Raw genomic sequence first — 27,075 nt, forward strand, 5'->3', positions numbered from 1 at the left:
TCTCCTGCGTTGCAGGCTGATTCTTTACTGTCTGAGCCACCACTGAAGCCCAAGAATACTGGCATGGGTAGCCTATTCCTTCTCTAGGGGACCTTCCCAACCCAGGAATCGAACCGGGGTCTCTTGCATTGCAAGTGGATTCTTAACCAGCTGAGTTACCATAGAAGCCCAATTAACATTCACGAAGAAAGTGAAAATGTTAGTCGCTCAGTCATGTCTGACTCTTTGCGACCCCATGGACTATAAACCACTAGGCTCCTCTGTCCCTGGGATTCTCCAGGCAAGAATACTGGAATGGGTTGCCATTCCCTTCTCCAGGGGATCTTCCCAACCCAGGGATTGAACCCAGGTCTCCGGCAATGCAGGCAGATTCTTTACTGCCTGGGTGTAACTATTCATGCCTACACCCAAATGTCAGTTCATGATACATCTGTAATAAAATTTTGAAAGTGTTTGTATTCAGTATTTTCATCATCTGTGTTATAATTTAACACAATAAATGCACATGCCTACTTTTCAAGCTCAGGCTTGTGATGAGCTGCCCAGGTTGCCAAGTCACAAACCTTGGGTACCTAAAAACTGAATCACCATACTAATCAAGATAAGGACAGCTTTAAACAGTCTTGAAAGTTTACTGAAATCCTGAGAAAATGTGCAAGAAAAAGAACCTAGCATAAAGGTTACACAGAGAGGTCATTAGCTATACCAGGAGTTGTCAAATATATTATGTAAAAGGCCAAATAATATGTATTTTAGGTTTTGTGGGTCACAGAAGTTCTTATCACAGACCCCACTGCTTATGGAATTTTATGAATTTAACTACTTATGAAAATAAACATTAGAAGGAAAAAAAGGAAAAGACAGAGTGAGCCTCTCTCTTACCACAACAAATTTCAAAACCTGCTCAGAGTCGGTGGTCTACATTTCCTTTGTCATCAATGTTGTCATCAATGGGCCAACCTCTTAGTATATGAAAACTACTAATGTTTGTTAAATTGCACTTAGCCAACTCCTAATGTTTTTATCCATTAGCGGGAATGGATAATGCCCCTCTTCTTCAGGAGAAATTCAACAGCAGCAAGACGTGGGTTGCAAAACTTTGACAATTTACTTTACCTTTTCCTGCCAGTTTCCTCATTTATAAAAGAAGTAGAAAAACAGTGCCTGTATCTGAGTTTTTAAAATAACTTTAAATGAGAAAATTCATGCAAACTGCTAGCACAATGCCTGGCACACTGTAAACCTTCAATATATGTTAGTCATTATTATTGTTAAAACAAAGTATACAGTCTTCTGAAAAAATCACAAATATTAAACTTAAATATCTTACTTGTAAGTGATATTAAATCCAGTCAAGTTATAAGCAGCATCACTAAAAAAATGCAGCAGGGCATAACCTGATGTGGCAACAACCTCTGGGACAGTCTCATTGCCGTCTCTCTCAGGAACAATGAGGCCGCTGAAATGAAAACACATGTCTTATAAAGGGAAGGCCAAGAAGAGACACATCATACGGTGATGGACACAAATTTAACCGGATTTCACTCTTATAATTTGAAAAGTCACTTCTAGGAAGAAAGGTAAATTCCTATGATAAATGCACAGGAACAGATCTGAATCTTTTCCTAGGCTCCCCTCTATTCTAGGGTGTATTTCTAATGAGATTTGAAATCAGTGACCTATTCTTTCTTTAGTAAAATTTTTTATAATATTCCTCTGAAAAACTGAGTAAACCTCTACAATCACAGAATGTAACAAACTTTATTAGCTGACGGACACCAAACATATACCACGAAAGACGTGAAAAGTAAAAAGAGAAATAAAAGTCTGATACACAAACACCCATAATCCCAATACTATTAGCATTCTGATGTATTTTATTTGCCTAACTGATGCCATATTACACCTTATATTCTATTTTTCTAAGTAATAGTCCATAGTCTTTCTATGTCTCTAACTCCCTCAGAGCTTTTAGAATCTTACTCAGAGCTCAGCACACAATAGTATCTGTTGGGTCTTTGTAAAGAGAAAGAACTACTGAGTCCAAGGGTCTAAATGATGGTTTTAAGGCTCTCAATCCATATACCAACTTGCTTCCCAGAAGAGAGACGCTGACTTGAAATCCCACCATGGCACCTCACCCTGACAACAAGGAGGATTACCTGTCCTATTTTAGCTTGGCTAGTTTATTATATGAAAGTGATCTTTTTAACTATGGTTTTGAGCTTCTCTTATGCTCCTGAGTTTGATTTTTCCTATGTTTACTTTCCATCTTTTGCTTTTCTTCATACGGTCATATCTTTTGCCCAGTTATCGTTCAGTACTACCGTGATCTCATTCAGTAAAAGCCTAACTCCTTACCAGGCCCTGTGAAATCTGTTCCACACACACAACCCCATCCCATGAATAAACATCTCATCTATTACAGATGGTCTCCGACTTATGAATGGTTCGACTTAAAATCTTTTGACTATAATTTTTTGACTTACAATGGTACAAAAGGAACTCACTTTCAGTAGAAACTGCACTTAGAATTTTGAAGTTTTACTTTCTCCCAGGCTAGTGATATGCTGCATGATACTCTCTCATGATGCTAGGCACCGGCACAGAGCTGCAGCCCTCAGTCAGCCACATGATCACAAGAGTAAACAACCATGTACAATTACTCTGTACCCAGACAACCATTCTGCTTTTCACTTTCAGTACAGTATCAATAAATTACATGAGATAGTCAACATTAATTATAAAATAGTCTTTGTGTTAGATGACTTTCCCAACTACAGGCTAATGTAAGTGTTCTTAGCACATTTAAAGTGGGCGAGGCTAAGCTATGTTGTTCAGTAGGTGAGGTGTATTAAATGTATTAAAATATTTTCAGCCTATGATGGGTTTATCAGGATGTAATCCCATCATAAGCTAAGGAAGATCTGTACTTTCTTCCTTTCACTCGCTCAACCCCAGACATGCTGGCTTCTTTTCTTTCCTAGAGTACACATTTTGGGGCCTACGACTGTCTTAAATGCTCATTCATTATGACCTAACAATTCTATTTCTTAGTAGAAGAAACACGTGCTCGTGTACACAAAGACAAATATATAAGAATCCTCACTATAGCACTATTCAGAATGAGAACAGGTTGAAACCACATAAATGGTCATTCAGGAGCTGGATGAATGAGTCATTACATACGTGGAGGTCTCTAGGACTAACGAGGCACTCATCAAGGCATTCTGATGAGTAGGAAAAAAAAAAAAAAACAAGCATTAAGACAATAGGCCTAGTGTATGTGTACATTTATGTGTATTTATATAAGTGCATATAAAAATGAGTGGAAGAGCATATAAGCAGGGTGTGAGGAGGAAGAAGGGATAGGATGTTCATTCAGCAAGTTTTTAATATGAAGGCAGAACTCTAGGAACCCAATGACCCTGAAGGTGCTCTAGGGATTGCAAAATAGTGAAGCATTTTCTACTATGTATTCAACTGACAAATACTAAGTATTTACTACAAGTAAGCCACTGTTCTAGGTACAGTGAAGACGTCTCTGCCCTCATCTCTCAGAGAAAGAATAAACAAGCCTAGATAATCAGTTCCCTACGCCTGGCCCACAGGTGTGTATATGTAATGTCAGGCAGAGGTAAAGGTTATAAATGGAAATAAAACAGTAAAAGAACAGAAAGTGCTACTTTAGAAAGGGCATTTAGGGAAGGACTCTTGGAAGAACTGACATTTGATCACAGGCCTAAATGAAGGTTTCAACCATCACCATGCTTTCATCAGTTTTATACACCAGAACTCTAAAACGCTGAGGGATAAGTACTTGAAAGAGTAGGGTCACCCAGAAAAAGGCAAGTCAAAAGCAACCTTGCCGTAACAAACACTGGCACAGGAAATGACTGGGGGCTTCAGTCACAAGTTGGACACTCTCTGTTATTCTAGCATGAATTTTAAGATCACAGAGATGTGAGCTCCGATTCTTGTTCCAAAAGCCTTGGCATGTTATTAACATCTCTGAGCCTTAGCTTCCTCAAAAGCACAATGAAAGAAATTCTATCTACCTCACAACCATGTAATGAGAATCAAACTGTTAAAGCAAGTGAAGTGTTTAAATAGCGTCTCACACTAGTAGGTGCCCAGTAAGAGATAGCTTCTGGAACTTACTATTTATATGCTGGGAACATGTATAGAATGAATGACTGAATGGGTGGTGGGAGAAAGGATGGAGAGCCACAGAAGGAGACGGACTAGATGACCACACTGCTGAAGGGGATCAGCTTCCCTACTGTCAGAGAGACTCAGGCATTTGCTTCTTTTCACTTCAACAACTTGAAACTGTGACAGTTTTGGAATGTGCTTTCTCCCAGTGTGAAAATAAAATTGGTTTATGACAAAAAATAGGGGTTTCCCTGATAGGTCAGTTGGTAAAGAATCCACCTGCAATGCAGGAGACCCCAGTTTGATTCCTGGGTCAGGAAGATCTCCTGGAATAGGAATAGGCTACCCACTCCAGTATTCTTGAGCTTCCCTTGTGGCTCAGCTGGTAAATAATCCTCCTGCAATGTGGGAGACCTGGGTTCGATCCCTGGGTTGGGAAAATCCCCTGGAGAAGGGAAAGACTACCCACTCCAGTATTCTGGCCTGGAGAATTCCATGGACCATACCGAAAAGAGTTGGACACGATTGAGCAACTTTCACTTTCATGACAAAAATTAACTTTTACAGAAAAAATGAATACAAACATCAACCCAGTGTGCAAGGCAATAGAAAGTGTGTGGGTGAGAAAATGATGATACAGGTGGGCCATTCAACTGTGACCCAGAGCTGCCTCCACCTCCTTGTCCCCTGCCCCTAGGCAGGTGAATAAACGCAGACTCAGCTTAGGCTGCAGCCAGCAGTTCAACTTGAGAATCAAGAACTGCTTGCCCTGGGGTTCTTCATAATCTTATATTTTAAACACGTAGTATCACTGGTTCAGAACCATTTTTGAAAATCGCTGAACTAAAGATACTGTCTTAATTCAACATAACTGTCCCAGACAGACATGGACTCTCTAAACACACCTGGGGCACAACCTGACTTCGCCAACTACACTCTGTAAGTTTACTAGTAATCCTCAGTTGTTGTTGTTGTTTTAATATTTATTAATTTATTTATTTTTGGCTGTGTCAGATCTTGGTTGCTGCACTTGGGCTCACTGTTGTGGCACACGGGCTTCTTACTAGTTGTGACGTGCAGGCTTAGTTACCCCGAGGCATGTGAGATCTTAGTTTCCTGACCAGGGATCAAACCCACGTCCCCTGCATTACAAGACAGATTCTTAACCACTGGACCACCAGGTAAGTCCCAGTAATCCTCAGTCTGACACATCCATCTGCTTGCAAAACACTACACTCAAGGACAAGCAGATGTGGAAGGTAAGCCAGATTCTTCAAGTCAGGGATAGGAGCCAGGGTCTATACTTCTGACTGGTGAAGGAGGATCTACAATCACGAAAGGTTTGACTTGCCACAGTCTGACCACGATTTCAATGCAGTGTTGGACACAAAGACTGACTCCTGCTTTCACAAGACTTCCTCTAACAGTTCTTCATCACAATCTAAACAACTGCCTCATCAATATTTGACTTTCTTAAAAACAACAACAAAAACTTCTAAAAGGAATAAGAATGTTCTCAGAGAGGAAAACTATTCTCCCTGCTGCATCACTACTCCCACCTCTGCGTCTCCTCCCAAAAGATATGAGCAGAGCTGGCAGGTGTTCCACACAGGTGCTACACTTAACACATTCGTTGAAATGAATGCACCACAAAATCATAATGTTGTACAACTGGATGAGACTTGCTCCAGTGGTTCTCAAATTGGCCGAGTAGTGGAACTCTGGTTTGTTAAACAAACTTTATTCAGAACTTCAACACATAAAAGATAAATGTGATCAACCAGTTCAGTATCCAACTAAACTTGATGGTCTGCAATACACCCAGCGAAAACACAGTACAACACCTTCAGTTTAGGCTTCAGAAGCTGAGGAGCAGAGCACTTAAATGACCCGTTCAGACTCATGAAGAGACCTGGGCAGAATTCAGATTAGAAGTCCGCATCTTCTGAATCCTGTGTGGCTCTCCTTTTTCTATTTGGCTGAACAATTTGCTGCCAAGCTCACTCTACTCTGGGCCCACAGCACATTACACTGGTTTGATTCCTCTATCCAAAGTCCTCCTGACCCAACGGCACTCCTCAGCATCCCATCTTTGTTAAAGTACCTTATGACTAAACAGTTATTTTCACATTCTTTAGTATGTCAGTGCTTCAGGGGTTCTGTGTTTCAGGGAAATTTCAATTATTAAACATACATTGTCTACTATGATTTTAGAAAATGCACACTCAAATACGTCATAAGTTAAATTTTAACACAATCAATAATTAATTTATACCTGTCAGTAAATAAATTTTTTTTTAATAGAAACTTAAAAATCCTCCTGTTGTCTGTACATTTACTTTGGCTTCTCTCAAAAGTCAATGATTAAAACATTTATACCCTTCTGCTTGTTTGTTGCTGCTACTGGTTCACATGTCTGCTCATTAAACACACAGTCAGGTGAACTATATGGTTATGCATACCCAATTGGCAGATGTTCCCACAGAGCTACTGGCAAGCTGATTCAAAGTGCCTGGCACACAGAAGGGACTCCATGAATTTTGATTAACAAATACAGTTACCAAGTGAATCTTCAACATGTTCAACATACACGATTATCATGACAGCATCATACTACAGATATAATTGTTTTTGTGCCTATGTTCAAGTTTGGTGTGCTTCGTGCTATAAGACAAGGTATGAGTCAAATTCTGGGATAAAGATAGATATGTCCAACACGTGGCCAATGATATTTTAATGCTTACTAACATAGCCTATCCACTCTGTTCTTTGGTCCTCTAAGTGAATCTCTGAAACCCAGAAAATGACCTTGGTTCTCAGTTCAAAGATATATTGGAGAGATTTCTAAGCCAAAGGGAGTGGAGAAATACAAGGGTACATTAGTCCTCTGACCTCATCTGTCCTTTGCCTTCTCGTGTTTGGCTTCTTGCCTTCTGTTATCTCCTCACTCACATGAGACATCAACCAGCCCCATGTGAGGAATACAAATAATATTTGTTAAACTGATTTCTTTTAATGTCAGAGAACTAAAATACTTGAGGGGAAGAAATCCAGAAAGTCAGTTGTAGATGAAAAACTGACAACTATGACTCTCTAAGGATATGCATTTCAGAAAACATATTTTAAAAATCCTCTGTAGAGTAAAAGGAAGAAAACTAGAACAGTTTTGAATTCACATGTGGTCAAAAATATGACAAATAACATAGCTATTGACTGTTAGCAAAAAGTAAAATGCCAAAACAATTCAGAATACCCCATATATTTGGTGTTAAACTGTTTAACTATAAACACAGAATATACTTTTTGAAAAAAATCACAACACATAACTGCAATGTTTCTCATTCTCCACAGATAACCACTGCTCATTTATGTATATTCTTCCAAAACTTTTTCCTCACCCATATTAAGGTATTTACATAATTACACATCACACATACACACAACTACATATGAATACAACAAATAATTCCTGAATGCCTATGCAATAAGGAACACAACAAGGATCAAAATGAACATGATTCCTGATTTAATTTTTTAACAGAAATATTATTATTCAATATATCACAAAACATTTTCAGATGTATACTTCACCACCACCATAAGAAGTAGATAAACTTGATACTATTATCACAATTTTATAGATCAGGAAACTAAAAAGAGAGTATTCTGTCCCTAAAAGTTACCCAGTAGTTACAGGCAACAAAGTTAGGACTAGCACACAACTGATAGGACTCCATAACTAGTATTCTTTCCATGAAAATGTTTTAAGTTATAAAAAGGTGAATCCAGTAAGAATACAGTCTAGGAGATACATGAATTCAGAAATCAAATAATGGTTAACTAGTATTTATATGACTGAGCTTACCTAAAGGCAGCAACTAGGGGTGCATAAATTGAGTCCCCGTCATAAACATATAAATGGTCCCAACTACACTCTGTAGCAAAATGATTGAAACGAAGTCTCATTATTCTATTTGGCCTGAAAAGAACAGAAAAAAGTAATTTATACTAATCATCATCACTCCCAAACATTTGAGAAAAAAGTTTTTTAAAGAATCTATAGAGAAAAGAAATTAATAGTACAAAATCAGCACTCCTTCACTTGTCAAAGATTTCCTTAGTACTTTCTATGTGCAAAAGATCACCAAACATGCAACAGTAAACAAAATACACATGGTCTATGTATCTTGGACCTACAGTCTATTCAGTCACCATTCTTTACCAATCCGTTAGCCCTTCTTATTCAACTTAAGACTCCATACTACCTCATTTCACAAACATACCTGCTGATCCTCTAAACTCACCTGCCCCTCTGCCTTTTCATGGAACTCCCTGGAAAAATCCCCAATCTAGAGAAAAAAGTTATCTGCTTTGACCTAGACTGAATCTAGAGAAAACAAAGCCATGCTGGAAAAAGTCACACTGCTGGGTAGGCTGGTTCCAGTACTGGCGCTCTGATTCTGCCAGCAGTCCTCCTAATTAACTTTCAAGTACTATTTCAAACCACTCAGTCTCGTCTACCTGCTTATGCTCAGCACCCAGACAAAATTTTCTCAAATTCCCATTTTCCAAAATAGATACACACCTATCTAGTTTTCCTTCTATCTCTGAAATATTTAAGACATCTCTCTCTTCTGAAACTTCCACACCCATAATTAAATTCTTTAAGTATCACATATTTTATAAAAACAAAACAAAACAAAAAAACTTCAAATCCCAACTCTCCTTCCAGCTACTAATGCACCTGTCCCTTTCTCCTCTGAAACGCCACAGAAGATCTTGCTTTTCTCAAATTCTTCATATCCCACTCTTCATTCTCTAACCTGGCTGTAGCACAAACACTCTACTCAAAAAGTTCTTGGTACTATCAACACCGTCTATATCTTGGTGATTTCTAACTATAAGTCTCCAGCCTGAATCTTTTGTCTACCTCATATTTTGTGTCTAACTAACATCCCTAACCAAACATCTAAATAAATACATAAACAAGTTAACTCACACGGTGATGAATACTGCAAAGAAATTAGAGGAATGCGATGTATTAATAGTAGTATAACAAGTGGTGGGGAAATACCCCAGAAAGTTTTGGAAAAGATTAAAATGGTGAGAGGTAAGCCATGTGAAAAGTTGGAAGAGACAATGTTTCAGACAGAGAGAACAACAATCTTAAAGTCTTAGACTTAAGAAGTTGATGTGTCCAAGTGACATGAAGAAAATCAGCATGTGTGAAACATAGCAAACAGAAGAAGCCACATGAGATAAGAAGTGAGTGAGAAGTGTGCAAGGGACAAAAGTAAAAACTGGAGCTGGAGGCCAATTTCAAGGCTTTTACGGTGGCCCAGGAAAAAACAGGGTGGTTGGTGGTTCTTACAATAACTATAGAGTTGAAAATGAAAAGGAAAGCATGGGTCCTACTACTAATGGAAAGAAAGGTCCTGCTGACCAGTAACACATGCCCTGGAACTGTTAGGTTAGCAAGAAATAAACTTCTATATATTAAACCACTAACAATAATAAATAAATAAGCTAACCAACAAACAAACAAATAAAAAGGGCTATCAAAATCTCTTGCCTTTTCTGCTACCTATTCAAGTGAAATTTTCTTTATATACCTCAATCATAATAAAATATTCTGTTTTCTAACTATCACAATCAAAAATATACAAATTTCTGATATGTACAATTCATCTGCAAATCAACACAGAAGTTTTTTTTAAATTAACACTGAAGATTAAGAAAAAAAATTTGTTGTTGTTGTTGTTCAGTCGCTAAGTCGTGTCTGACTTTGTGATCCAATGGACTGCAGCACACCAGGCTCCTCTGCCCTCCACTATCTCCCAGAGTTTGCTCAAATTCATGTCCATTAAGTCGGTGACGGAGAAGGAAATGGCAACCCACTCCAATATTCTTGCCTGGAGAATCCCACGGACAGAGGAGCCCGGCGGGCCATGGTCCATGGGGTCGCAGAGAGTCGGACAAGACCGAAGTGACTGAGCACCCAAGTTGGTGATGCTTTCTAACTATCTCATGCTTTGCCGTTCCCTTCTCATTTTGCCTTCAGTCTTTCCCAGCATCAGGGTCTTTTCCAGTGAGTTGGCTCTTCACATCACGTGGCCAAAGTATTGGAGCTTTAGCTAATCAAATTCACTTGTGAAAGAAAAGTTAATCAAATAAAAAATATTTTAAGTTGATATAGATTGTTAATTTTACTTGTTGGAAAAGTAATCTCACAATGAGCTCTATCCTAAAAAAGAAAAAAAAAGTCATTATTACTTACTGTCCTTCAATGAGCCATGTGCATTTTGTTTTATATTTATAATTTCCAGGTCCATCTGTTATAAATCCAGAAGATCCAGTTAGTCTGTAATTAAATAAACAAAGTTTAAACTCATCAGCATTTAATGTATTAATAATATCCTTCTTAATTCTCAATACAATCCAAATGGGTACACTGATACATACTATGGCCAAAAGAAAATGACTGGATAGTTATTTCACTCGGGTTACACAAATCTGGATGAAACAAAATCTAGTCATATACTTAAGAAAGGGGGATACAAACATATGAAAACCAAAAGGAATGAACAAAAACACCAAAATTTTTCCATCTAAGACAGGAAAGCCACATTTTGCACTATAAAAATGGCCACAAGAAGTTACTTATAAGTTGGTTTTTAAAAAATCAGAACACACAGTTACCATTACAAGAAAAATGTGTTAATACAATAAACATGCTGTGTCCAGCATAATTGTGATGGGCAAGCACATCAATCCACAACACTCAACATCTGAAGTGGCAATCCACTGCATTTCATTAGCAGTACACATCAGCACCTACTCCCCACACACATGCCAAGCTTGAAGTTTATCAATATTTTTAGGTCTTGCCAATGACAGACACATCCTAGTATCTCATTAATATTTTTACTGATACTAATGCTAACATATGAGTATTTTCTTATGTGTTTTGATAATCTGCATTTTCTCCTTTGCAAATTAAGATTCCATATTCTTTACCTATTTTTCTGCCAAGTTGTTGTCATTGTTCAGTCACTAAGTTGTGACTGACTCTCTGCAACATCAGGACTGCAGCATGCCAGGCTTCTCTGTCCTTCACTATCTCCCTGAGTTTGCTCAAACTCATGTCCATTGAGCCAATGATACCATCCAATCATCTCATTCTGTCACCCCCTCTTCCTCTTACCCTCAATCTTTCCTAGCATCAAGGTCTTTTCCAATGAGTTCACTCCTTGCATCATGTTTAGGAGCTCTTTTTATATCAAGGAGCTCCCATGTGTATAGTAAATGTACTATAAATATATTTTCTCAGTTTATTTTTTCTTTACACTTTGTGTCTACTATCTTTTGCTATATAGAAAATTTTAATATATAAGAAGGATGCTATCTTTCCTAATTGCTGTTTCCAGATTACTTTTCCTCCCTATTTCATCAACAATGTCAGCTTTTCTGAAACAGATGCTCTCTTCTGGATCTGCCTTCCTTACTTTCTGAGTCACCTACTGACACACCAATTACTCCTCTTCACCTACTCAAAATATCAGCATCTACTTCACTACCGTCCACTCAACCACAATAAAGATGTTCCACCCAAAGCCCAGCAACTCCATATTTTAACTTCACCATTAACAATCTTTTCCTCTACCCTACTTTGGTTACCAACTCTTTTCATCCCTGCTGTGAGGAGTAAAAGCTCTACCACCAAAATCTCCATTTAAGGTGACCTACACTCTGATGACCATCTCTGCTTTCTCTAGTTCAGTTAGCCTAGTTCCCCCATCCAGTGAATCTCCAGCCCCAGAGACCTCCAGTCCACAAACAATCACTCTTCATGTTCATCACTCACACATTCCACTTTCCAACTTACCTAGTTATGATTCCTGGGTCCATCACAAATATCATCCCCTGAAAATTCCTCAACTTCTTCGCATTCTCTCTCTTGCTGTACTTGCCTGATATAAATGTCTCTGTGTCTTATTCCCCAATATCCATCCATCCACTAACATCCCAAAATGTTAGTCTAAGCCAATCATGATTTCCTGTGCCCTCGTGCCAATTAGAAATGTGTATCAGTTAAGTTCTAATGTAATTCATAGAAAAACCTAAATAGTAATGACTTTAACCAAGACATAAAGCCCAAACGTAAGCAGCCCGGAGTATATAAAGCATTTCTATGATCATTAGGGACCTTCTATCTTGTTGCTCTTGTCCTCCTCAACATGTGCTTCCACCTCATAATCCAAGATGGCTGCACAAACTCCAGTTATTATCTCCTTATTCTACCCAGCAGGAAGGAGTTGCAAGGAAACAAGGTACATACCCCCTTTCCTCTAAGTCAAAAATGACCACTCAACTTACCCCCTAGCCAAAACTTAAGACATACCTAAATGTACAGGGAGGCTGAGAAATAGAGCCATTATCCCAGATGACCATGTATACTCAGTGAAAAATCAGGACTCTTTCCTGAAGAGGAGAAAGGCTATTATTTGGGTCACAGCATGTAATCTAATCTTAGATATGAGGGGAAGTTTGATGGAAGGGTTCTAGGAAATATTTCCTCATTCCTATGAAAGATAGTGTGGTAGATAGGAAGCTATGCCACCTAGACCTCCTCTTCAAGAAAAGATTTGTTGCCAGCTGCAGAAGTGATTGTGGTCCACAGACAGCACCCAGATGTCAGTTCCATCAGGAGCTGCCTTACCTCAGGTCATGCCCTTCCAAGTACAGTCCATCCTAAAATGGATACAAAGGCTGGGCATTTTTCAATTTAACACAGGACAACTCTGGCAAGCAATCAATACTCCAGAGCTCTCTTTTGTCAGGCCTGCATTGAAACTCAACTTCTTCCTTTGCCCAGTTCTGCTTCCTGCCCCTTCTTCACCTAGATGTTATACCTGACTTGTACTTCAAACTTCATCTCAGCAAATGCTTTTAAGAAACCCAACCTGTGACAGAAATCCTACGAGACCAACCTTCTTCCACTGGACTTTACTGTGTTTGGATTTTAATTTAGCCATCATGCTATGAGCCAGAACACGAAGCCAACACCAAGGGTGACAAATCAAAGGTGAGTGCAAAGGTCCCTGAAGAATCATACAAAACGACCACAGAGACTACCTCAGTTTTATAGGTAAATAAATTTCCCACTAGTTCAGTTTTGTGGTATTCTACTATACTTCTTTTGCTCCTAAGAGTTTCTACAGACTTCACACGGACATGTTCCGGTATTTGCAAATATACATCACTTTCGGAAAAAGATTATTTTATTTTAAATAGTTACTTTGTATCTTTAAACATACATTTACATAATTTTACAGATAATGAATAGCTGTGATCAGACAGGCTTTTTAGGGTCAACTAAAGGACAATTCTCCTTTTTCTTTTCTTTACTGCTCTCTCCAGGTACTTCCACCTTCTCCGCACCAAGATAAACATTTAACCACCTCGCAAGCATTCTTATTTTTCTTTATACTTACGAGTCTCTGACGAGAATGTCCCTGATGAGTAGCCTCTGATGGTTCTCTTAAATTAGTTTTGGTTATACAAATTATTATTACACTAATCTTCTTATATCTTCCTCTTCTTCATTCAACAAAACTTTGTGGGAAACGTTCCAACTAATTGGGAACTGGTTTAATTCATGTAGCATAATATTCTACCCTACAATATATCATTTTTTTCTGCCTTTCTCCGACTTTCTCATTTTGTTTTCAGTTGGTTGGCAGTATGTCCATTGCTGCAGTCAATATCCCTATAACGTGACATTACTTGTGCTTTTATTTCTAAGGAAATAATCTTAGAAGGATGATTACCAGACCAAAAGATATATGAATTTTAATTGTTGACCAGGCTGCAAATTATTTTCCAAAAGACTGTAACAATTCACATTTGCACCAGTGATAAATGAAAATATTCTATTCTCTACATCCCTTCTGTATTAGGTATTCTTATTTCCTTTAAATTTTACTAGTTTTTAATTCAAAATTCCCTGTATTCTAGTAAATGGCCTACAACTGGTTACTGAAAACATAAAGAGATTTGAAAGGGGAAGGCCAGGAATATTAACCTAAAATTTCAGGTCTAGTTTTTCAGTATAATTAGTGGTCTAGGTATGGACACTGGTACTTTCCATGTCTTCACCAGCAGCAACACAAAAGCATCAAACTGAAACAAAGACATTTTAACAACACAAGACCAGAAACTTAAAGAATTAACTCCTTGCTATTACTAATTTTCCCATTCAAGAATACATAGAGGGCAATTCTGCGATGGAAACGAATACAGGGAAAATAGGAGGCAGGTTTCAAAGAAATAATCTTGTAACTTGTAAGTCGTGTCCAACAGTTTGCGACCCCATGGACTACAGCCTGCCAGGCTTCTGTGTCCATGGGATTTCCCAGGCAAGAATACTGGAGTGGATTGTCATTTCCTTCTCCAGGGGATCTTCCTGACCCAGGGATCAAAACTGCGTCTCCTGCATTGCAGGCAGATTCTTTACTGCTGAATCACAAGGGAAATCCCATCTTGATTTCTTTCTAACTTACTTATATTATTATTACCAGACAATATGGCATGTAAAACCTCAACTTTTCTCATCTGTTAAAAATTTTCTTGGCACTTTCCTGGTAGTCCAATGGTTAAGAATCTGCCTTCCAACACAGAGGATGTGTGTTTGATCCTTGGTCAGGGAACTAAGATCCCACATACCATGAGACAACTAAGCCCACAGGCTGCAACCACTGAGCCCACACACTCTTGAGCCCATGCACCACAACAAGAGAAGGCCACATGTGCTGCACCTAGAGAAAGCCAGGGCACCAAAACAAAGACCCTGTGCAGCCAAAAATAAATAATACCATGTTCATCTTTCCAAGGGAAATCTTACACTCCAGAAAGACATTACTTAACAAGGTTGGAACTACTTAGGAAATGTTCCTGGGCCTACAGTGTATTAAAACGAGTTGAATTAATCTCCTAAAAAAGAGAAAACGGTTTTCTTTATAGTTAAGTACCTTGAACATTAATAAACTTTGATCAAATTTCCTCGGATATTTGAAAAAGAAATCTATTGCAGCAATGTATACTTATGTATGTGTTGTTGTTGCTGTTTAGTCAGTAAGTCATGTCTGGCTCTTTTGAGACCCCATGGACTATAGGCCGCCAGGCTCCTCTGTCCAGGGGATTTCCCAGGCAAGGATACTGGAGTGGGTTGCCATTTCCTTCTCCAGGGGATCTTCCCGACCTAGGGATCGAACTCATGTCTTCTGCATTGGCAGGTGGATTCTTTACCACTGAGCCACCAGGGAAGCCCATATTTATATATACACAAACATATTTAAGTTTACTGAATGCACTACTCAATTCCCTTTATATTCTTGTTTATAAAAATATCTACCAAATCTAGTTCAGATGAATGTATACTGAAATGAGGTACCATGACTGCTCCATCACTGACATTTCTCACTTCTGCTTTCTGTATTTATTTAGCCATACAAGCTTACAACTATTAGATCTTCATAAATTATGCCTATTATAATAACTCACTTAACTTATTGGATGCTCAAATTCCACTTTGTCTATAACTACTAATTTTTCTTCCTTTTCCTGGGCCTTAAATATTTACTCAACTCCTTATTCTTTGTATTTCTTTATACTGCATTGACCAAAAAGTTTGTTTAGTTTTTTCTATATGATGGCTCTGGTAGTGCTCAGTTGTCTTTAACATCATTCAAAACAATTATGTAGGACTGTATTGTGCAGTGCAGTTTTTTAAAAAAGCAGCAAAATCAGTGAATTTTTGTGTAGCAATTTTAATATTGAAGATGGAAGGAAAAAAAGCAACATTCTCAGCATATTACTATTATTTCAAGAAAGGTAAAAATGCAAGTGAAATCCAAAAAAAGATTTGTGTAATGTCTGGGAAAGGTGTTGTGACTGATAGAATGTACTAAAAGTGGTTCGCAAAGTTTCGTGTTGAAGATTTCTGGCTGGATGATACTTCACAGTCAGGTAGACCAGTTGAAGCTGATAGCAATCAAATTGAAAAAATCAGCATTATACCACATGGGAGACAGTTGACATATTCAAAATACCCAAATTAAGTGCTGAAAATCATTTGCACCAGCTTTGTTATGTTAATCATTTTGATGTCTGGGTTCCACATAAGTGAAAAAAACCTTCCTAACTGTATTTTTGTATTCAGATCTCTACTGAAATTTAATAAAAACATTCCATTTTTAAAACATGGACAATGAAAAGTGGATATTGTACAATAATGTAGCACAGACGAGATCATGGGACAAGTGAAATGAACTACCACAAACCACACCAAAGGCCAGTCTCCATCCAAAAAAGATGATGCTGTGTATATGGTGGGATTAGAAGAGAATCCTCTATTATGAGCTCCTTCTGGAAAACCAAATGATTAACTCTAACAAACACCATTCCCAATTAAACCAACTGAAAGCAGCACTCGACGAAAAGTGTCTCGAATTAACAGAAAATGCATAATCTTCCATCAGGACAACACACGGCCACATGTTTCTCTGATGACCGGGCAAAAACTGTTACAGTTTAGCTGGGAAGTTCTGTTTCATCCACGTATTCACTGGACATTGCACCTTCAGATATCCATTTATTTCGGTCTTTACAGAATTCTCTTAATGGAAAAAAATCTCAATTCCCTGGAAGATTGTAAAAGGCACATGGAACAATTCTTTGCTCAAAATGAATAAGTTTTGGAAATATGAATGGGCCTGAAAAATGGCAGAAGGTAGTGGAGCGAAATGGTGAATACACTGTTCAATAAAGTTCTTAGTGAAAATGAAAAATGTGTTCTACTTTTACTTAAAAACTGAAGGACTTTTTGGCCAACTCAATAAAATTTTCAAAAATTTATTTCTTTTCAATTTTTAAATTTTTTTTAAAAATTTTATTTTATATTGGAGTATAATTGATTATAGTTATAGTACAGTCGTTGTGTTATTTTCAGTTGTACAGCAAAGTGATGCAGTTGTACGTACATGAGTCTACTCTTTTCAAATTCTTTTCCCATTTAGGCCATTATAGTCTTTTTTTTTAACAAATTTATTTATTTTAGTTGGGGGCTAATTACTTTACAATATTGTAGTAGTTTTTGCCATACATTGACATGAATCAGCCATGGGTTTACATGTGTTCCCCGGGTTTACATGTGTTCCCCATCCTGAACCCCCCTCCCACCTCCCTCCCCATCCCACCACTCTGGGTCATCCCATTGCCCCAGCCCTGAGCATTTGTCTCATGCATCGAACATGGAATGGTGTTCTGTTTCACATATGATAATATACATGTTTCAATGCTATTCTCCCAGAACGTCCCACCCTCACCTTCTCCCTCAGAGTCCATAAGACTGTTCTATGCATCTGTGTCTCTTATTCTGTCTCGCATATAGGGTTATCATTACCATCTTTCAAATTCCATATATATGCATTAGTATACTGTATTGGTGTTTTTCTTTCTGGCTTACTTCACCCTGTATAGTGGGCTCCAGTTTCATCCATCTCAATAGAACTGATTCAAATGTATTCTTTTTAATGGCTGAGTAATATTCCATTGTGTATATGTACCACAGCTTCCTTATCCATTCGTCTGCTGATGGACATCTAGGTTGCTTCCATGTCCTGGCTATTATAAACAGTGCTGTGATGAACATTGGGGTACATGTGTCTCTTTCAATTCTGGTTTCCTCGGTGCATTATAGTATTGAATAGAGGCTTCCCTGGTGGCTCAGACAACAAAGAATCTGCCTGCAATGTGGGAGACCTAGGTTCAATCCCTGGGTTGGGAAGATCCCCTGGAAGCAGGCATGACAACTCACTTCAGTATTCTTGCCTGGAGAATCCCCGTGAACAGAGGAGCCTGGTGGGCTACAGGGGTCACAAAGAAAACAGACATGACTCAGTGACTAAGCACTAGTATTGAATATAGTTCCCTGTGCTATGCAGTAGGTCCTTGTTGGTTATCTATTTTAAATATGGAAGTGTACATATATGTCAGTCACAAACTTCCAATCTATTCCTCCCCTCTACCTCCTGGTAACTATAAATTCATTCTCTAAGTCTGTGATCCTGTTTCTGTTTTGTAAATAAGTTCATGTATCAATTTTTTAGGTTCCAAAACTAAACGATATGGTATACTTGTCTTTCTCTGACTTACTTCACTTACTATGATAATATCTATGTCCATCCATGTTGTTGCAAAAGGCATTATTTCCTCCTTTTCGTGGCTGAGTAATATTCCATTGTATATATGCACCACATCTTCTTTATCCATTTCTCTGTCAGTGGACATTTAGGTTGCTTCCATGTCTTGGGTGTTGCACACAGCGCTGCAGTGAACACTGGGGTGCATGTATCTTTTTGAATTATAGTTTTATCCAGATATATGCCCAGGAGTGGGACTGCTGGATCATATGGTAATTATATTTTTAGTTTTTTAAGGAACCTCCATACTGTTCTCCCTAATAGTTGTACCAATTTACATTGCCAAACAGTGTAGGAGGGTTCCCTTTTCTCCGCCCCTCCTCCAGCATTTACTGTCTGTAGACTACTTGATGATGGTCATTCTGACAGGGGTGATGTGCTACCTCATTGCAGTTTTGATTTGCATTTCTCTAATAATTAGTGACATTGAGCATCTTTTCATGTGCTTCTTGGTCACCTGGTATGTATTCTCTGGAGAAATCTCTATTTAGGTCTTCTACCTATTTTTTGATTGGCTTTTTTTTGTTTGTTTTTTTCAATTGTGCTACCTGAGCTGTATGTAAATTGTGAAGACTAATGCCCTGTCAGCTGCATGGTTTGCAAATATTTTCTCCCATTCTATGGGTTGTCTTTTTGTTTTCTGGTTTCTTTTACTCTACAAATGCTTTTGAGTTTAATTAGATCTTATTGGTTTATTTTTGTTTTTATTGCCATTACTCTAGGAGATGTATCAAAAAAGATACTGCTACAAAAAAATAGATAATCCTGCAATTTACGTAACAGAGTTCTGCCTATATTTTCCTCTTAAGAGTTTTATAGTGTCTGGTCTTACATTTAGGTCTTTAATCTATTTTTAGTTTATTTTTGTGTATGGTGTTAAAGAATGCTCTAATTTCATTATTTTTACATGTAGTTATCCACTTTTCCCAGGACTATTTTTAAAGAAATTGTCTTTTCTCCACTGTATAATCTTGCCTCCTTTGTTGTAGACTAACTGACCATAGGTGCGTGGGTTTATTTCTGGGCGTTCAATCCTGTTCTATTGATCTGTATTTCTACTTTTGTGCTAGTACCATACACTGTGATGACTGTAGCTCTCTAGTATAGTCTGAAGTCAGGGAGTCTGATTCATCCAGCTCCATTTTCCTTTCTCAAGACTGTTTTAGCTGTCTAGGGTCTTTTATGTCTCCATACAAATTTTAAGACTTTTTTATTCCAGTTCTGTGAAAAATGTCATTAGTAATTTGATAGGGACTACACTGACTCTGTAGACTGCCGTGGGTAGTATAGTCATTTTGGCAATATCAATTCTTCCAATTCAAGAGCATCTTTCCATGTTTGTGTCATCTTAGATTTCTTTCTTCACTGTCTTATAGTTCTTGGAGTACAGATCTTTTGCCTCTTCAGGTAAGTTTATTCCTAGGTATTTTATTTGTTTTGATGCAACAGTAGATGGAATGTTTCTTTACATTCTCTAATTTTTCATTGTTAGTGTATTGAAATACAAAAGATTTCTGTGTATTACTCTTGTATTCTGCAATTTTACTGAATTCATTGATGAGCTCTAGTAGTTTTCTGGCAGCAATTTTAGGATTTTTCTATGTATGAGTATCATGTCATTTGCAAACAGTGATGTAATTATATTACTTCTTTTTTCAATCTGGATTCCTTTTCTTTTTCTTCTCTGATTGCCATGCCTAGACTTCCAAAACTTGTTGAATAATAGTAATGAGAGTGGACACCCTTGTCTTCTTCCTGATCTTAGATGAAATGCTTCTCATTTTTCACCGAGAATGATGTTTGCTGTGGGTTTGGCATATACGGCCTTTATTATGTTGAGATAGGTTCCCTCTATACCCACATCCTGGGTGTTGAATTTTGCCAAAAGCTTTCCTGCATCTATTAAGATGATCATGTGGTTTTTATTCTTCAACTTGTTGATGTGGTATATCCATGATTAAGTTGTGTATACTGAAGAGTCCTTGCATCCCTGGAATAAACCCCACTTGATAACGGTGTATGATCCTATTAATATACTGTTGGATATGGTTTGCTAGTAATATTTTCTTGAGTTTTGAATCTACGTTCACCAGTGACATTGGCCTGTAATTTTCTTTTTTTGTGGTATCTTTGTCTGCTTTTAATATCAGGGTGATGATGGTCTCATAGAATGAATTTGGGTGTGTCCCTTCCTGTGTGGTTTTCAGCAATAGTTTGAGAAAGATATACGTTAACTCTTCTCTAAATGTTTGATATAATTTGTCTGTGAAGCCATCTGGTCCTACACTTTTGTTTGCTGGAAGATTTTTTTTTTTTAATAAATTTATTTATTTTAGTTGGGGGCTAATTACTTTACAATATTGTAGTGGTTTTTGCCATACATTGACATGAATCTGCTGGAAGATTTTTTAATCACAGCTTCAATTTCAGTACTTGTGATTGGTCTATTTATATTTTCTGTTTCTTCCAGGTTCAGTCTTGGAAGATTAAACCTTCCTAAGAATTTGTCCATTTCTTCTAGACTGCCAATTTCATTGGCATACAATTGTTTATAGTAGTCTCTTATGATCTTGTGTAATTTTTTGGTATCTATTGTAACTTTTTTCCCATTTCTAATTTTATAGATTTGAGTCCTCTCCCTCTTTTTCTTGATGAGTCTGGCTAAGGGTTTATTTTTGTTTACCTTTTCAAAGAACCAACTCTTAGTTTCATCAATCTTTTCTATTGTTTTAATCATCTCCATTACATTTATTTCTGCTCTGATCTTCATGATTTCTTTCCTTCTACTAACTTTGGGTTTTGTTTGCTCTTCATTCTCTAGTTGCTTTAGGTGTAAGGTTAGGTTGTTTATTTGAGATTTTTCTTGTTTCCTAAGGTAAGATTGTATAAGTATAAACTTCCCTCTTAGAACTGCTTTTGCTGCATCCCATAGGTTCTGGGTCATCCTGCTTTCATTTTCACTTGTCTCTCGGTATTTTTTTTATTTCCTCAGTGATCCATTGCTGTTTTAGTAGCATATTGCTTAGCCTCCATGTGTTTGTGTTTTTCCATTTTTTTCTTGTAGTTGATTTCTAATCTCATAGTATTGCAGTCAGAAATGATGCTTGATACAATTTCAATTTTCTTAAATTTATCAAGCCTCACTTTGACGTCTAGCATGTGATCAATCCTGGCAAATGTTCCATGTGCACTTGAGAGGAATTTGTATTATGCTGCTTTTGGATGGAATGCTCTACAAATATTAAGTTTAACGTGTCATTTAAGGCCTGTTTCCTTACTGATTTTCTCTGTGAATGACCGTTGATGAAAGTGGCGTGTTAAAGCCCTCCCACTATTACTGTGTTACTGTCAATTTCTCCTTTTATGGCTGTTAGTATTGCCTTATATATTGAGGTGCTCCTATGTTGAGTGCATAAATATTTACGATTGTTACATCTTCCTTTTGGATTGACCCTTTGATCATTATGTAGTGTCCATGTCTGTTGCAACATTCTTTACTTTCAAGTCTATTTTGTCTGATACGACTATTGCTTATCCAATTTTGATTTCCATTTGCATGGAATACATTTTTCCATCCCCTTTCGGTATGTATGTGTCCTTAGATCTGAAGTGGGACTCTTGTAGACAGCATATATATATATAGGTCTTATTTTTGTATCTATTCAGTCAACTTATGTCTTTTGGTTGGAACACTTACTCCGTTTACATTTAAGGTAATTATTATTATATATGTTCTTACTGGCATTTAGTTAACTGTTTTGGATTTGTTTTTCTAGGTGCTTTTCTTTCCTTTCTCTTTTGTTCACTTCTCTTGTTATTTGATCACTAACTTTAATGCTGTGTTTAGATTCCTCTTTCCTTTCTGTATCTGTTGAGATTTTTGGTTTGTGGCTACCATGAGGTTTTCATATGGCAGTCTATATATAACCAAGATTGCTGTAAGTTGCTAGTTATAAGTTGGAAATGCATTTGTGCTCTCCTCTTCTTCAGTTCAGCTGTGACGGCTCCGCGCAGAAGCGAGGCGGCTGCGACGGCTCCACGCAGAAGCGTGGCCTAGAGGAGCTAGGCCGGGCCGGGGGCCGGAGGTGGCGGCTGACGGGCTAGGCCAGGCTCCGGGGACCAGAGGGGGCGGCCGACAGGGGCTAGGCAGGGCTGGTGGCCGACAGGGGCTAGGCTGGGCCAGGGGTCCGGGGCAGCGGCCGACAGGGGCTAGGCTGGGCACCGGGGGCTGGGGGCGGCGGCGAGAGGAGTTACCCAAGGCCCAAGGAGTAGGGGCTGCGTGGGCACAGGAGGGCCGAGAGGACAGGCCATCGTGAATAGATACCCCTTGTCCAAGGTTAGGAGCAACGGCTGCACTTTGCTGGAGCAGCCGTGAAGAAATACCCCACGTCCAAGGTAAGAGAAACCCAAGTAAGACGGTAAGTGTTGCGAGAGGGCATCAGAGGGCAGACACACTGAAACTAAAATTACAGAAAACTAGCTAATCTGATCACACAGGACCAAGCCATGCCGTGTGGGGCCACCCAAGACGGATGGGTCATGGTGGAGAGGTCTGACAGATTGTGGTCCACTGGAGAAGGGCATGGCAAACCACTTCAGTATTCTTGCCTTGAGAACCCCATGAACAGTATGAAAAGGCAAAAAGATAGGACACTGAAAGACGAACTCCCCAGGTCAGTAGGTGCCCAATATGCTAATGGAGATCAGTGGAGAAATAACTCCAGAAAGCATGATGGGATGGAGCCGAAGCAAAAACGATACCCAGCTGTGGAGGTGACTGGTGATAGACGCAAAGTCCGATGCTGTAAAGAGCAATATTGCATAGGAACCTGGAATGTTAGATCCATGAAACAAGGCAAATTGGAAGTGGTCAAACAGGAGATGGCAAGAGTGAATGTCGACATTCTAGGAATCAGCAAACTAAGATGGACTGGAATGGGTGAATTTAACTCAGATGACCATTATATCTACTACTGTGGGCAAGAATCCCTTAGAAGAAATGGAGTAGCCATCATGGTCAACAAAAGAGTCCGAAAGGCAGTACTTGGATGCAATCTCAAAAACGATAGAATGATCTCTGTTCGTTTCCAAGGCAAACCATTCAATATCACGGTAATCCAAGTCTATGCCCCGACCAGTAACGCCGAAGAAGCTGAAGTTGAACGGTTCTATGAAGACCTACAAGACCTTCTAGAACTAACATCCAAAAAAGATGTCCTTTTCATTATAGGGGACTGGAATGCAAAAGTAGGAAGCCAAGAAACACCTGGCATAACAGGCAAATTTGGCCTTGGAGTACAGAATGAAGCAGGGCAAAGGCTAATAAAGTTTTGCCAAGAGAATGCACTGGTAATAGCAAACACCCTATTCCAACAACACAAGAGAAGACTCTACACGTGGACATCACCAGATGGTCAACACCGAAATCAGACTGATTATATTCTTTGCAGCCAAAGATGGAGAAGCTCTATACAGTCAGCAAAAACAACACCAGGAGCAGACTGTGGCTCAGATCATGAACTGCTTATTGCCAAATTCAGACTTAAATTGAAGAAAGTAGGGAAAACCACTACTCCGTTCAGGTATGACCTAGATCAAATCTCTTATGAGTATACAGTAGAAGTGACAAACAGATTTAAGGGACTAGATCTGATAGACAGAGTGCCTGATGAACTATGGACAGAGGTTCGTGACATTGTACAGCAGACAGGGATCAAGACAATCCCCATGGAAAAGAAACGCAAAAAAAGCAAAATGGCTGTCTGAGGAGGTCTTACAGATAGCTGGGAAGAGAAGAGAAGCGAAAAGCAAAGGAGAAAAGGAAAGATATTCCCATCTGAATGCAGAGCTCCAAAGAATAGCAAGGAGAGATAAGAAAGCCTTCCTCAGCGATCAGTGCAAAGAAATAGAGGAAAACAACAGATTGGGAAAGACTAGAGATCTCCTCTTCTTACAACTGCTAATTTTGATGTATTTGTGTGTGGATGATTTCTTATCATCACTAATCACTTTATGTTTATCTTTTTTTTGTATGTTTATCTTTAATAGTGAGTTTTTCCCTTTGTAATTTTCCAGTTTCTAGTTATGGCCTTCTCTTTACTGCCTAGAGAAATTCCTTTAGCATTTGCTGCAAAACTTGTTATGGTGATGCTGAATTCTCTTAGCTTTTGCTTGTCTGTAAAGCTTTTGATTTCTCTGTCAAATCTAAATGAGAGTCTTGATGGGAGGAATATTAGTTGCAGATTCTTCCATCACTTGAAATATATTGTGCCTCTCCCTTCTGGCCTGCAGAGTTTCTGCTGAAAAATCAGCTGACAGTCTTATAGAAATTCCCTTGTATGTTGTTTGTTGCTTTCCCTTGTTGCTTTCAATATTTTTTCTTTGTCTTTAATTCTGTCAATTTAATTACTATGTGTCTCAGTGTATTCCTCCTTGGATTTATTTGACCTGAGCCTCTCTCTGTGATTCCTGGACTTAAATGACAGTTTCCTCGACCATGTTAGGAAATTTTTCAGCTATTATCTCTTCAAATATTTTCTTGGGTACTTTCTCTCTCTCTCTCTCCTCTTTCTAGGACCCTTATAATGAGAATGTTGGTACTTTTAATGTTGTCCCAGAGATCTCTTAACAATTATCCTATGTCTTATACTTTTTTTTTTTTTTTTTGAGCCATGGCAGTGACTTCCACCATTCTGTCTTCCAGCTCACTCATCCATTCTTCTGCCTCAGATATTCTGATATTTATTCCATCTAGTGCATTTTTTCATTTCAGTTACTGTATTGTTCATCTGTTTGTTCTTTAGTTCTTCTAGGCCCTCATTAAACATTTCTGTATCTTCTCCACCTGTAAGATCTTGGATCATTTTTACTATCATTACTCCGAATTCTTTTTCAAGGAGACTGCCTATCTCCACTTCATTTAGTTGTTCTTCCAGGGTTTTATCTTGTTCCTTCATCTGGGACATATTCCTCTGTTGTCTCATTTTGTCTAACTTCCTGTAACTGTGGTTTCAATAGACTGCAAGGTTCTAGTTGCAGCTTCTGCTTTCTGCCCTCTGGAAGATGAGGCTGTCTAAGAGTCCTGTGCAAGCTTCCTGGTGAAAGTACCAGCTGAAAGTGTCCCTGCTCACTGGTGGGTGGAGCTGGGTCTTGCCCATCTGGTGGGCAAGGCCATGTCAGAGCATGTGTTTACTGGGGAAATGCTTACTCAGGAAGACTTTAAGCAAACAACCTGCTGATGGGTGGGATTATGTTCCCTCCCTGTTGGTTGTCTATCCTGAGGCATCCCAGCACCAGAGGCAACAAGCTGTTGGGTGGGGCCAAGTCTGGTGAGAAAATGGCAGCCTCCAAGATGGCTCACACTAATGAGGACTACCCAGGACTGCTGCCACCAGTGTCCCTGTCCTCATAGTGACCCACAACCACCCCCTCCACCTCCACAGGAGATTCTCCAATACTAGCAGGTAAGTTTGACCCAGTCTCTTATGAGACCACTGCGTTTTCCCCTGGGTCTTGGTGCACACAAGACCCTATCTACACCCTCTAAGACTAGAGTTTAAGTTTTCCCCACTCTTGTGAAATTCAAGTGATCAAACACTGCTGACCTTCAAAGCTACATTCTCTGGGGACTTCTCCTCCTATTGCCAGATGTCCAGGCTGGGGAGCCTAATGTGGGGCTCAGAACTTTCATTCCTCTGGGAGAACTTTTGTGGCTATAATTATTTTCTAGTTTGTGGGTTGCCCACCCATGTGCATGGGATTTGATTTTGTCGTGATTGCATCCATCCTACCATCACGTTCTGGTTCCTTCTTTGTCTCTGGATGTAGGATACCTTTTTGGTAGGTTCCAGTATTCTTTTGTTGGTGGGTGTTCAGCACTTAGTTATGATTTCAGTGTTTCCATCACAAGGTGTGAGCTCACGTACTTCTACTCTGCCACAGGCACACCTGAGGCCACAGTGAGGTCAAGGGTAGAGAGTAAAAGTTTGTTTCTATTAAACAGAACGTGCTTAGGTTTTACTTCTCAACCTAGTCTAACAGTTTCACAATATAGCCTATTCACATTTAGCAAGAGGACTATTATATTGATTTGATTCCTTCCAACCAAATTTTTAAATCAACCATAATAAGGATTAGTTTATACAGAATAAAATGTAATCATCAAATATGTACAATATGTAAGTCTTGACAAATTTATACACATATAAAATCCCCCAAACAAGATATAAAATAGTTCTATCATCCCTTCAATGTTCCCTCAGACCTCCTTGCAGGTAATCGCTCTCAACACTGATCTTATTTCTATCACTGCAGACTAGTTTGACAGAAATTGATTTAATGAAATCATACAGAGACACTTTTGTGCCTTGCTTCTTTTGATCAGCATGTTTCCAAGTACTGTGTGTATCAATAGCTTGTTCTTTCCTATTGCTGGGAAGTATTCTGTTGTATGAATATATAGACTACAACATGTCTATCCATTTTCCTGTTGATAGACACCTGGATTATGTAGTTATAGATGCTTATGAACAAAGCTGCTAAGAACACTTGTGTACAAGCCTTTGTGTGGACATTTCTCTAGGATAAACATATACTAAAAAAAGGAATCACCAGATCGAAGTATAGATACACACCTAAATTTAAAGAAACTGCCAAAGTG

The 27,075-nt window shown here is 38.6% G+C and overlaps 1 protein-coding gene across 2 annotated transcripts in view; it reads right to left on the reverse strand.

Annotated features, from left to right (window-relative positions):
• The window catches only part of ATRN (attractin), a 174,077-nt gene that overhangs the window by 114,116 nt on the left and 32,886 nt on the right, over positions 1-27,075 (reverse strand). For both annotated transcript variants that reach the window (XM_081558874.1, XM_081558873.1), the window contains exons 2-4: positions 10,433-10,516; positions 8,021-8,134; positions 1,331-1,459 (exon numbers count right to left, since the gene is read on the reverse strand). In XM_081558874.1, the coding sequence (XP_081415000.1) occupies positions 1,331-1,459; positions 8,021-8,134; positions 10,433-10,516 (327 nt within the window). The remainder of the gene's footprint in view (positions 1-1,330; positions 1,460-8,020; positions 8,135-10,432; positions 10,517-27,075) is intronic.

The sequence above is a fragment of the Giraffa tippelskirchi genome, chromosome 13 (genome assembly GCF_054371585.1).
Source record: "Giraffa tippelskirchi isolate mGirTip1 chromosome 13, T2T-mGirTip1v1.2.pri, whole genome shotgun sequence".
Taxonomy (NCBI): domain Eukaryota; kingdom Metazoa; phylum Chordata; class Mammalia; order Artiodactyla; family Giraffidae; genus Giraffa; species Giraffa tippelskirchi.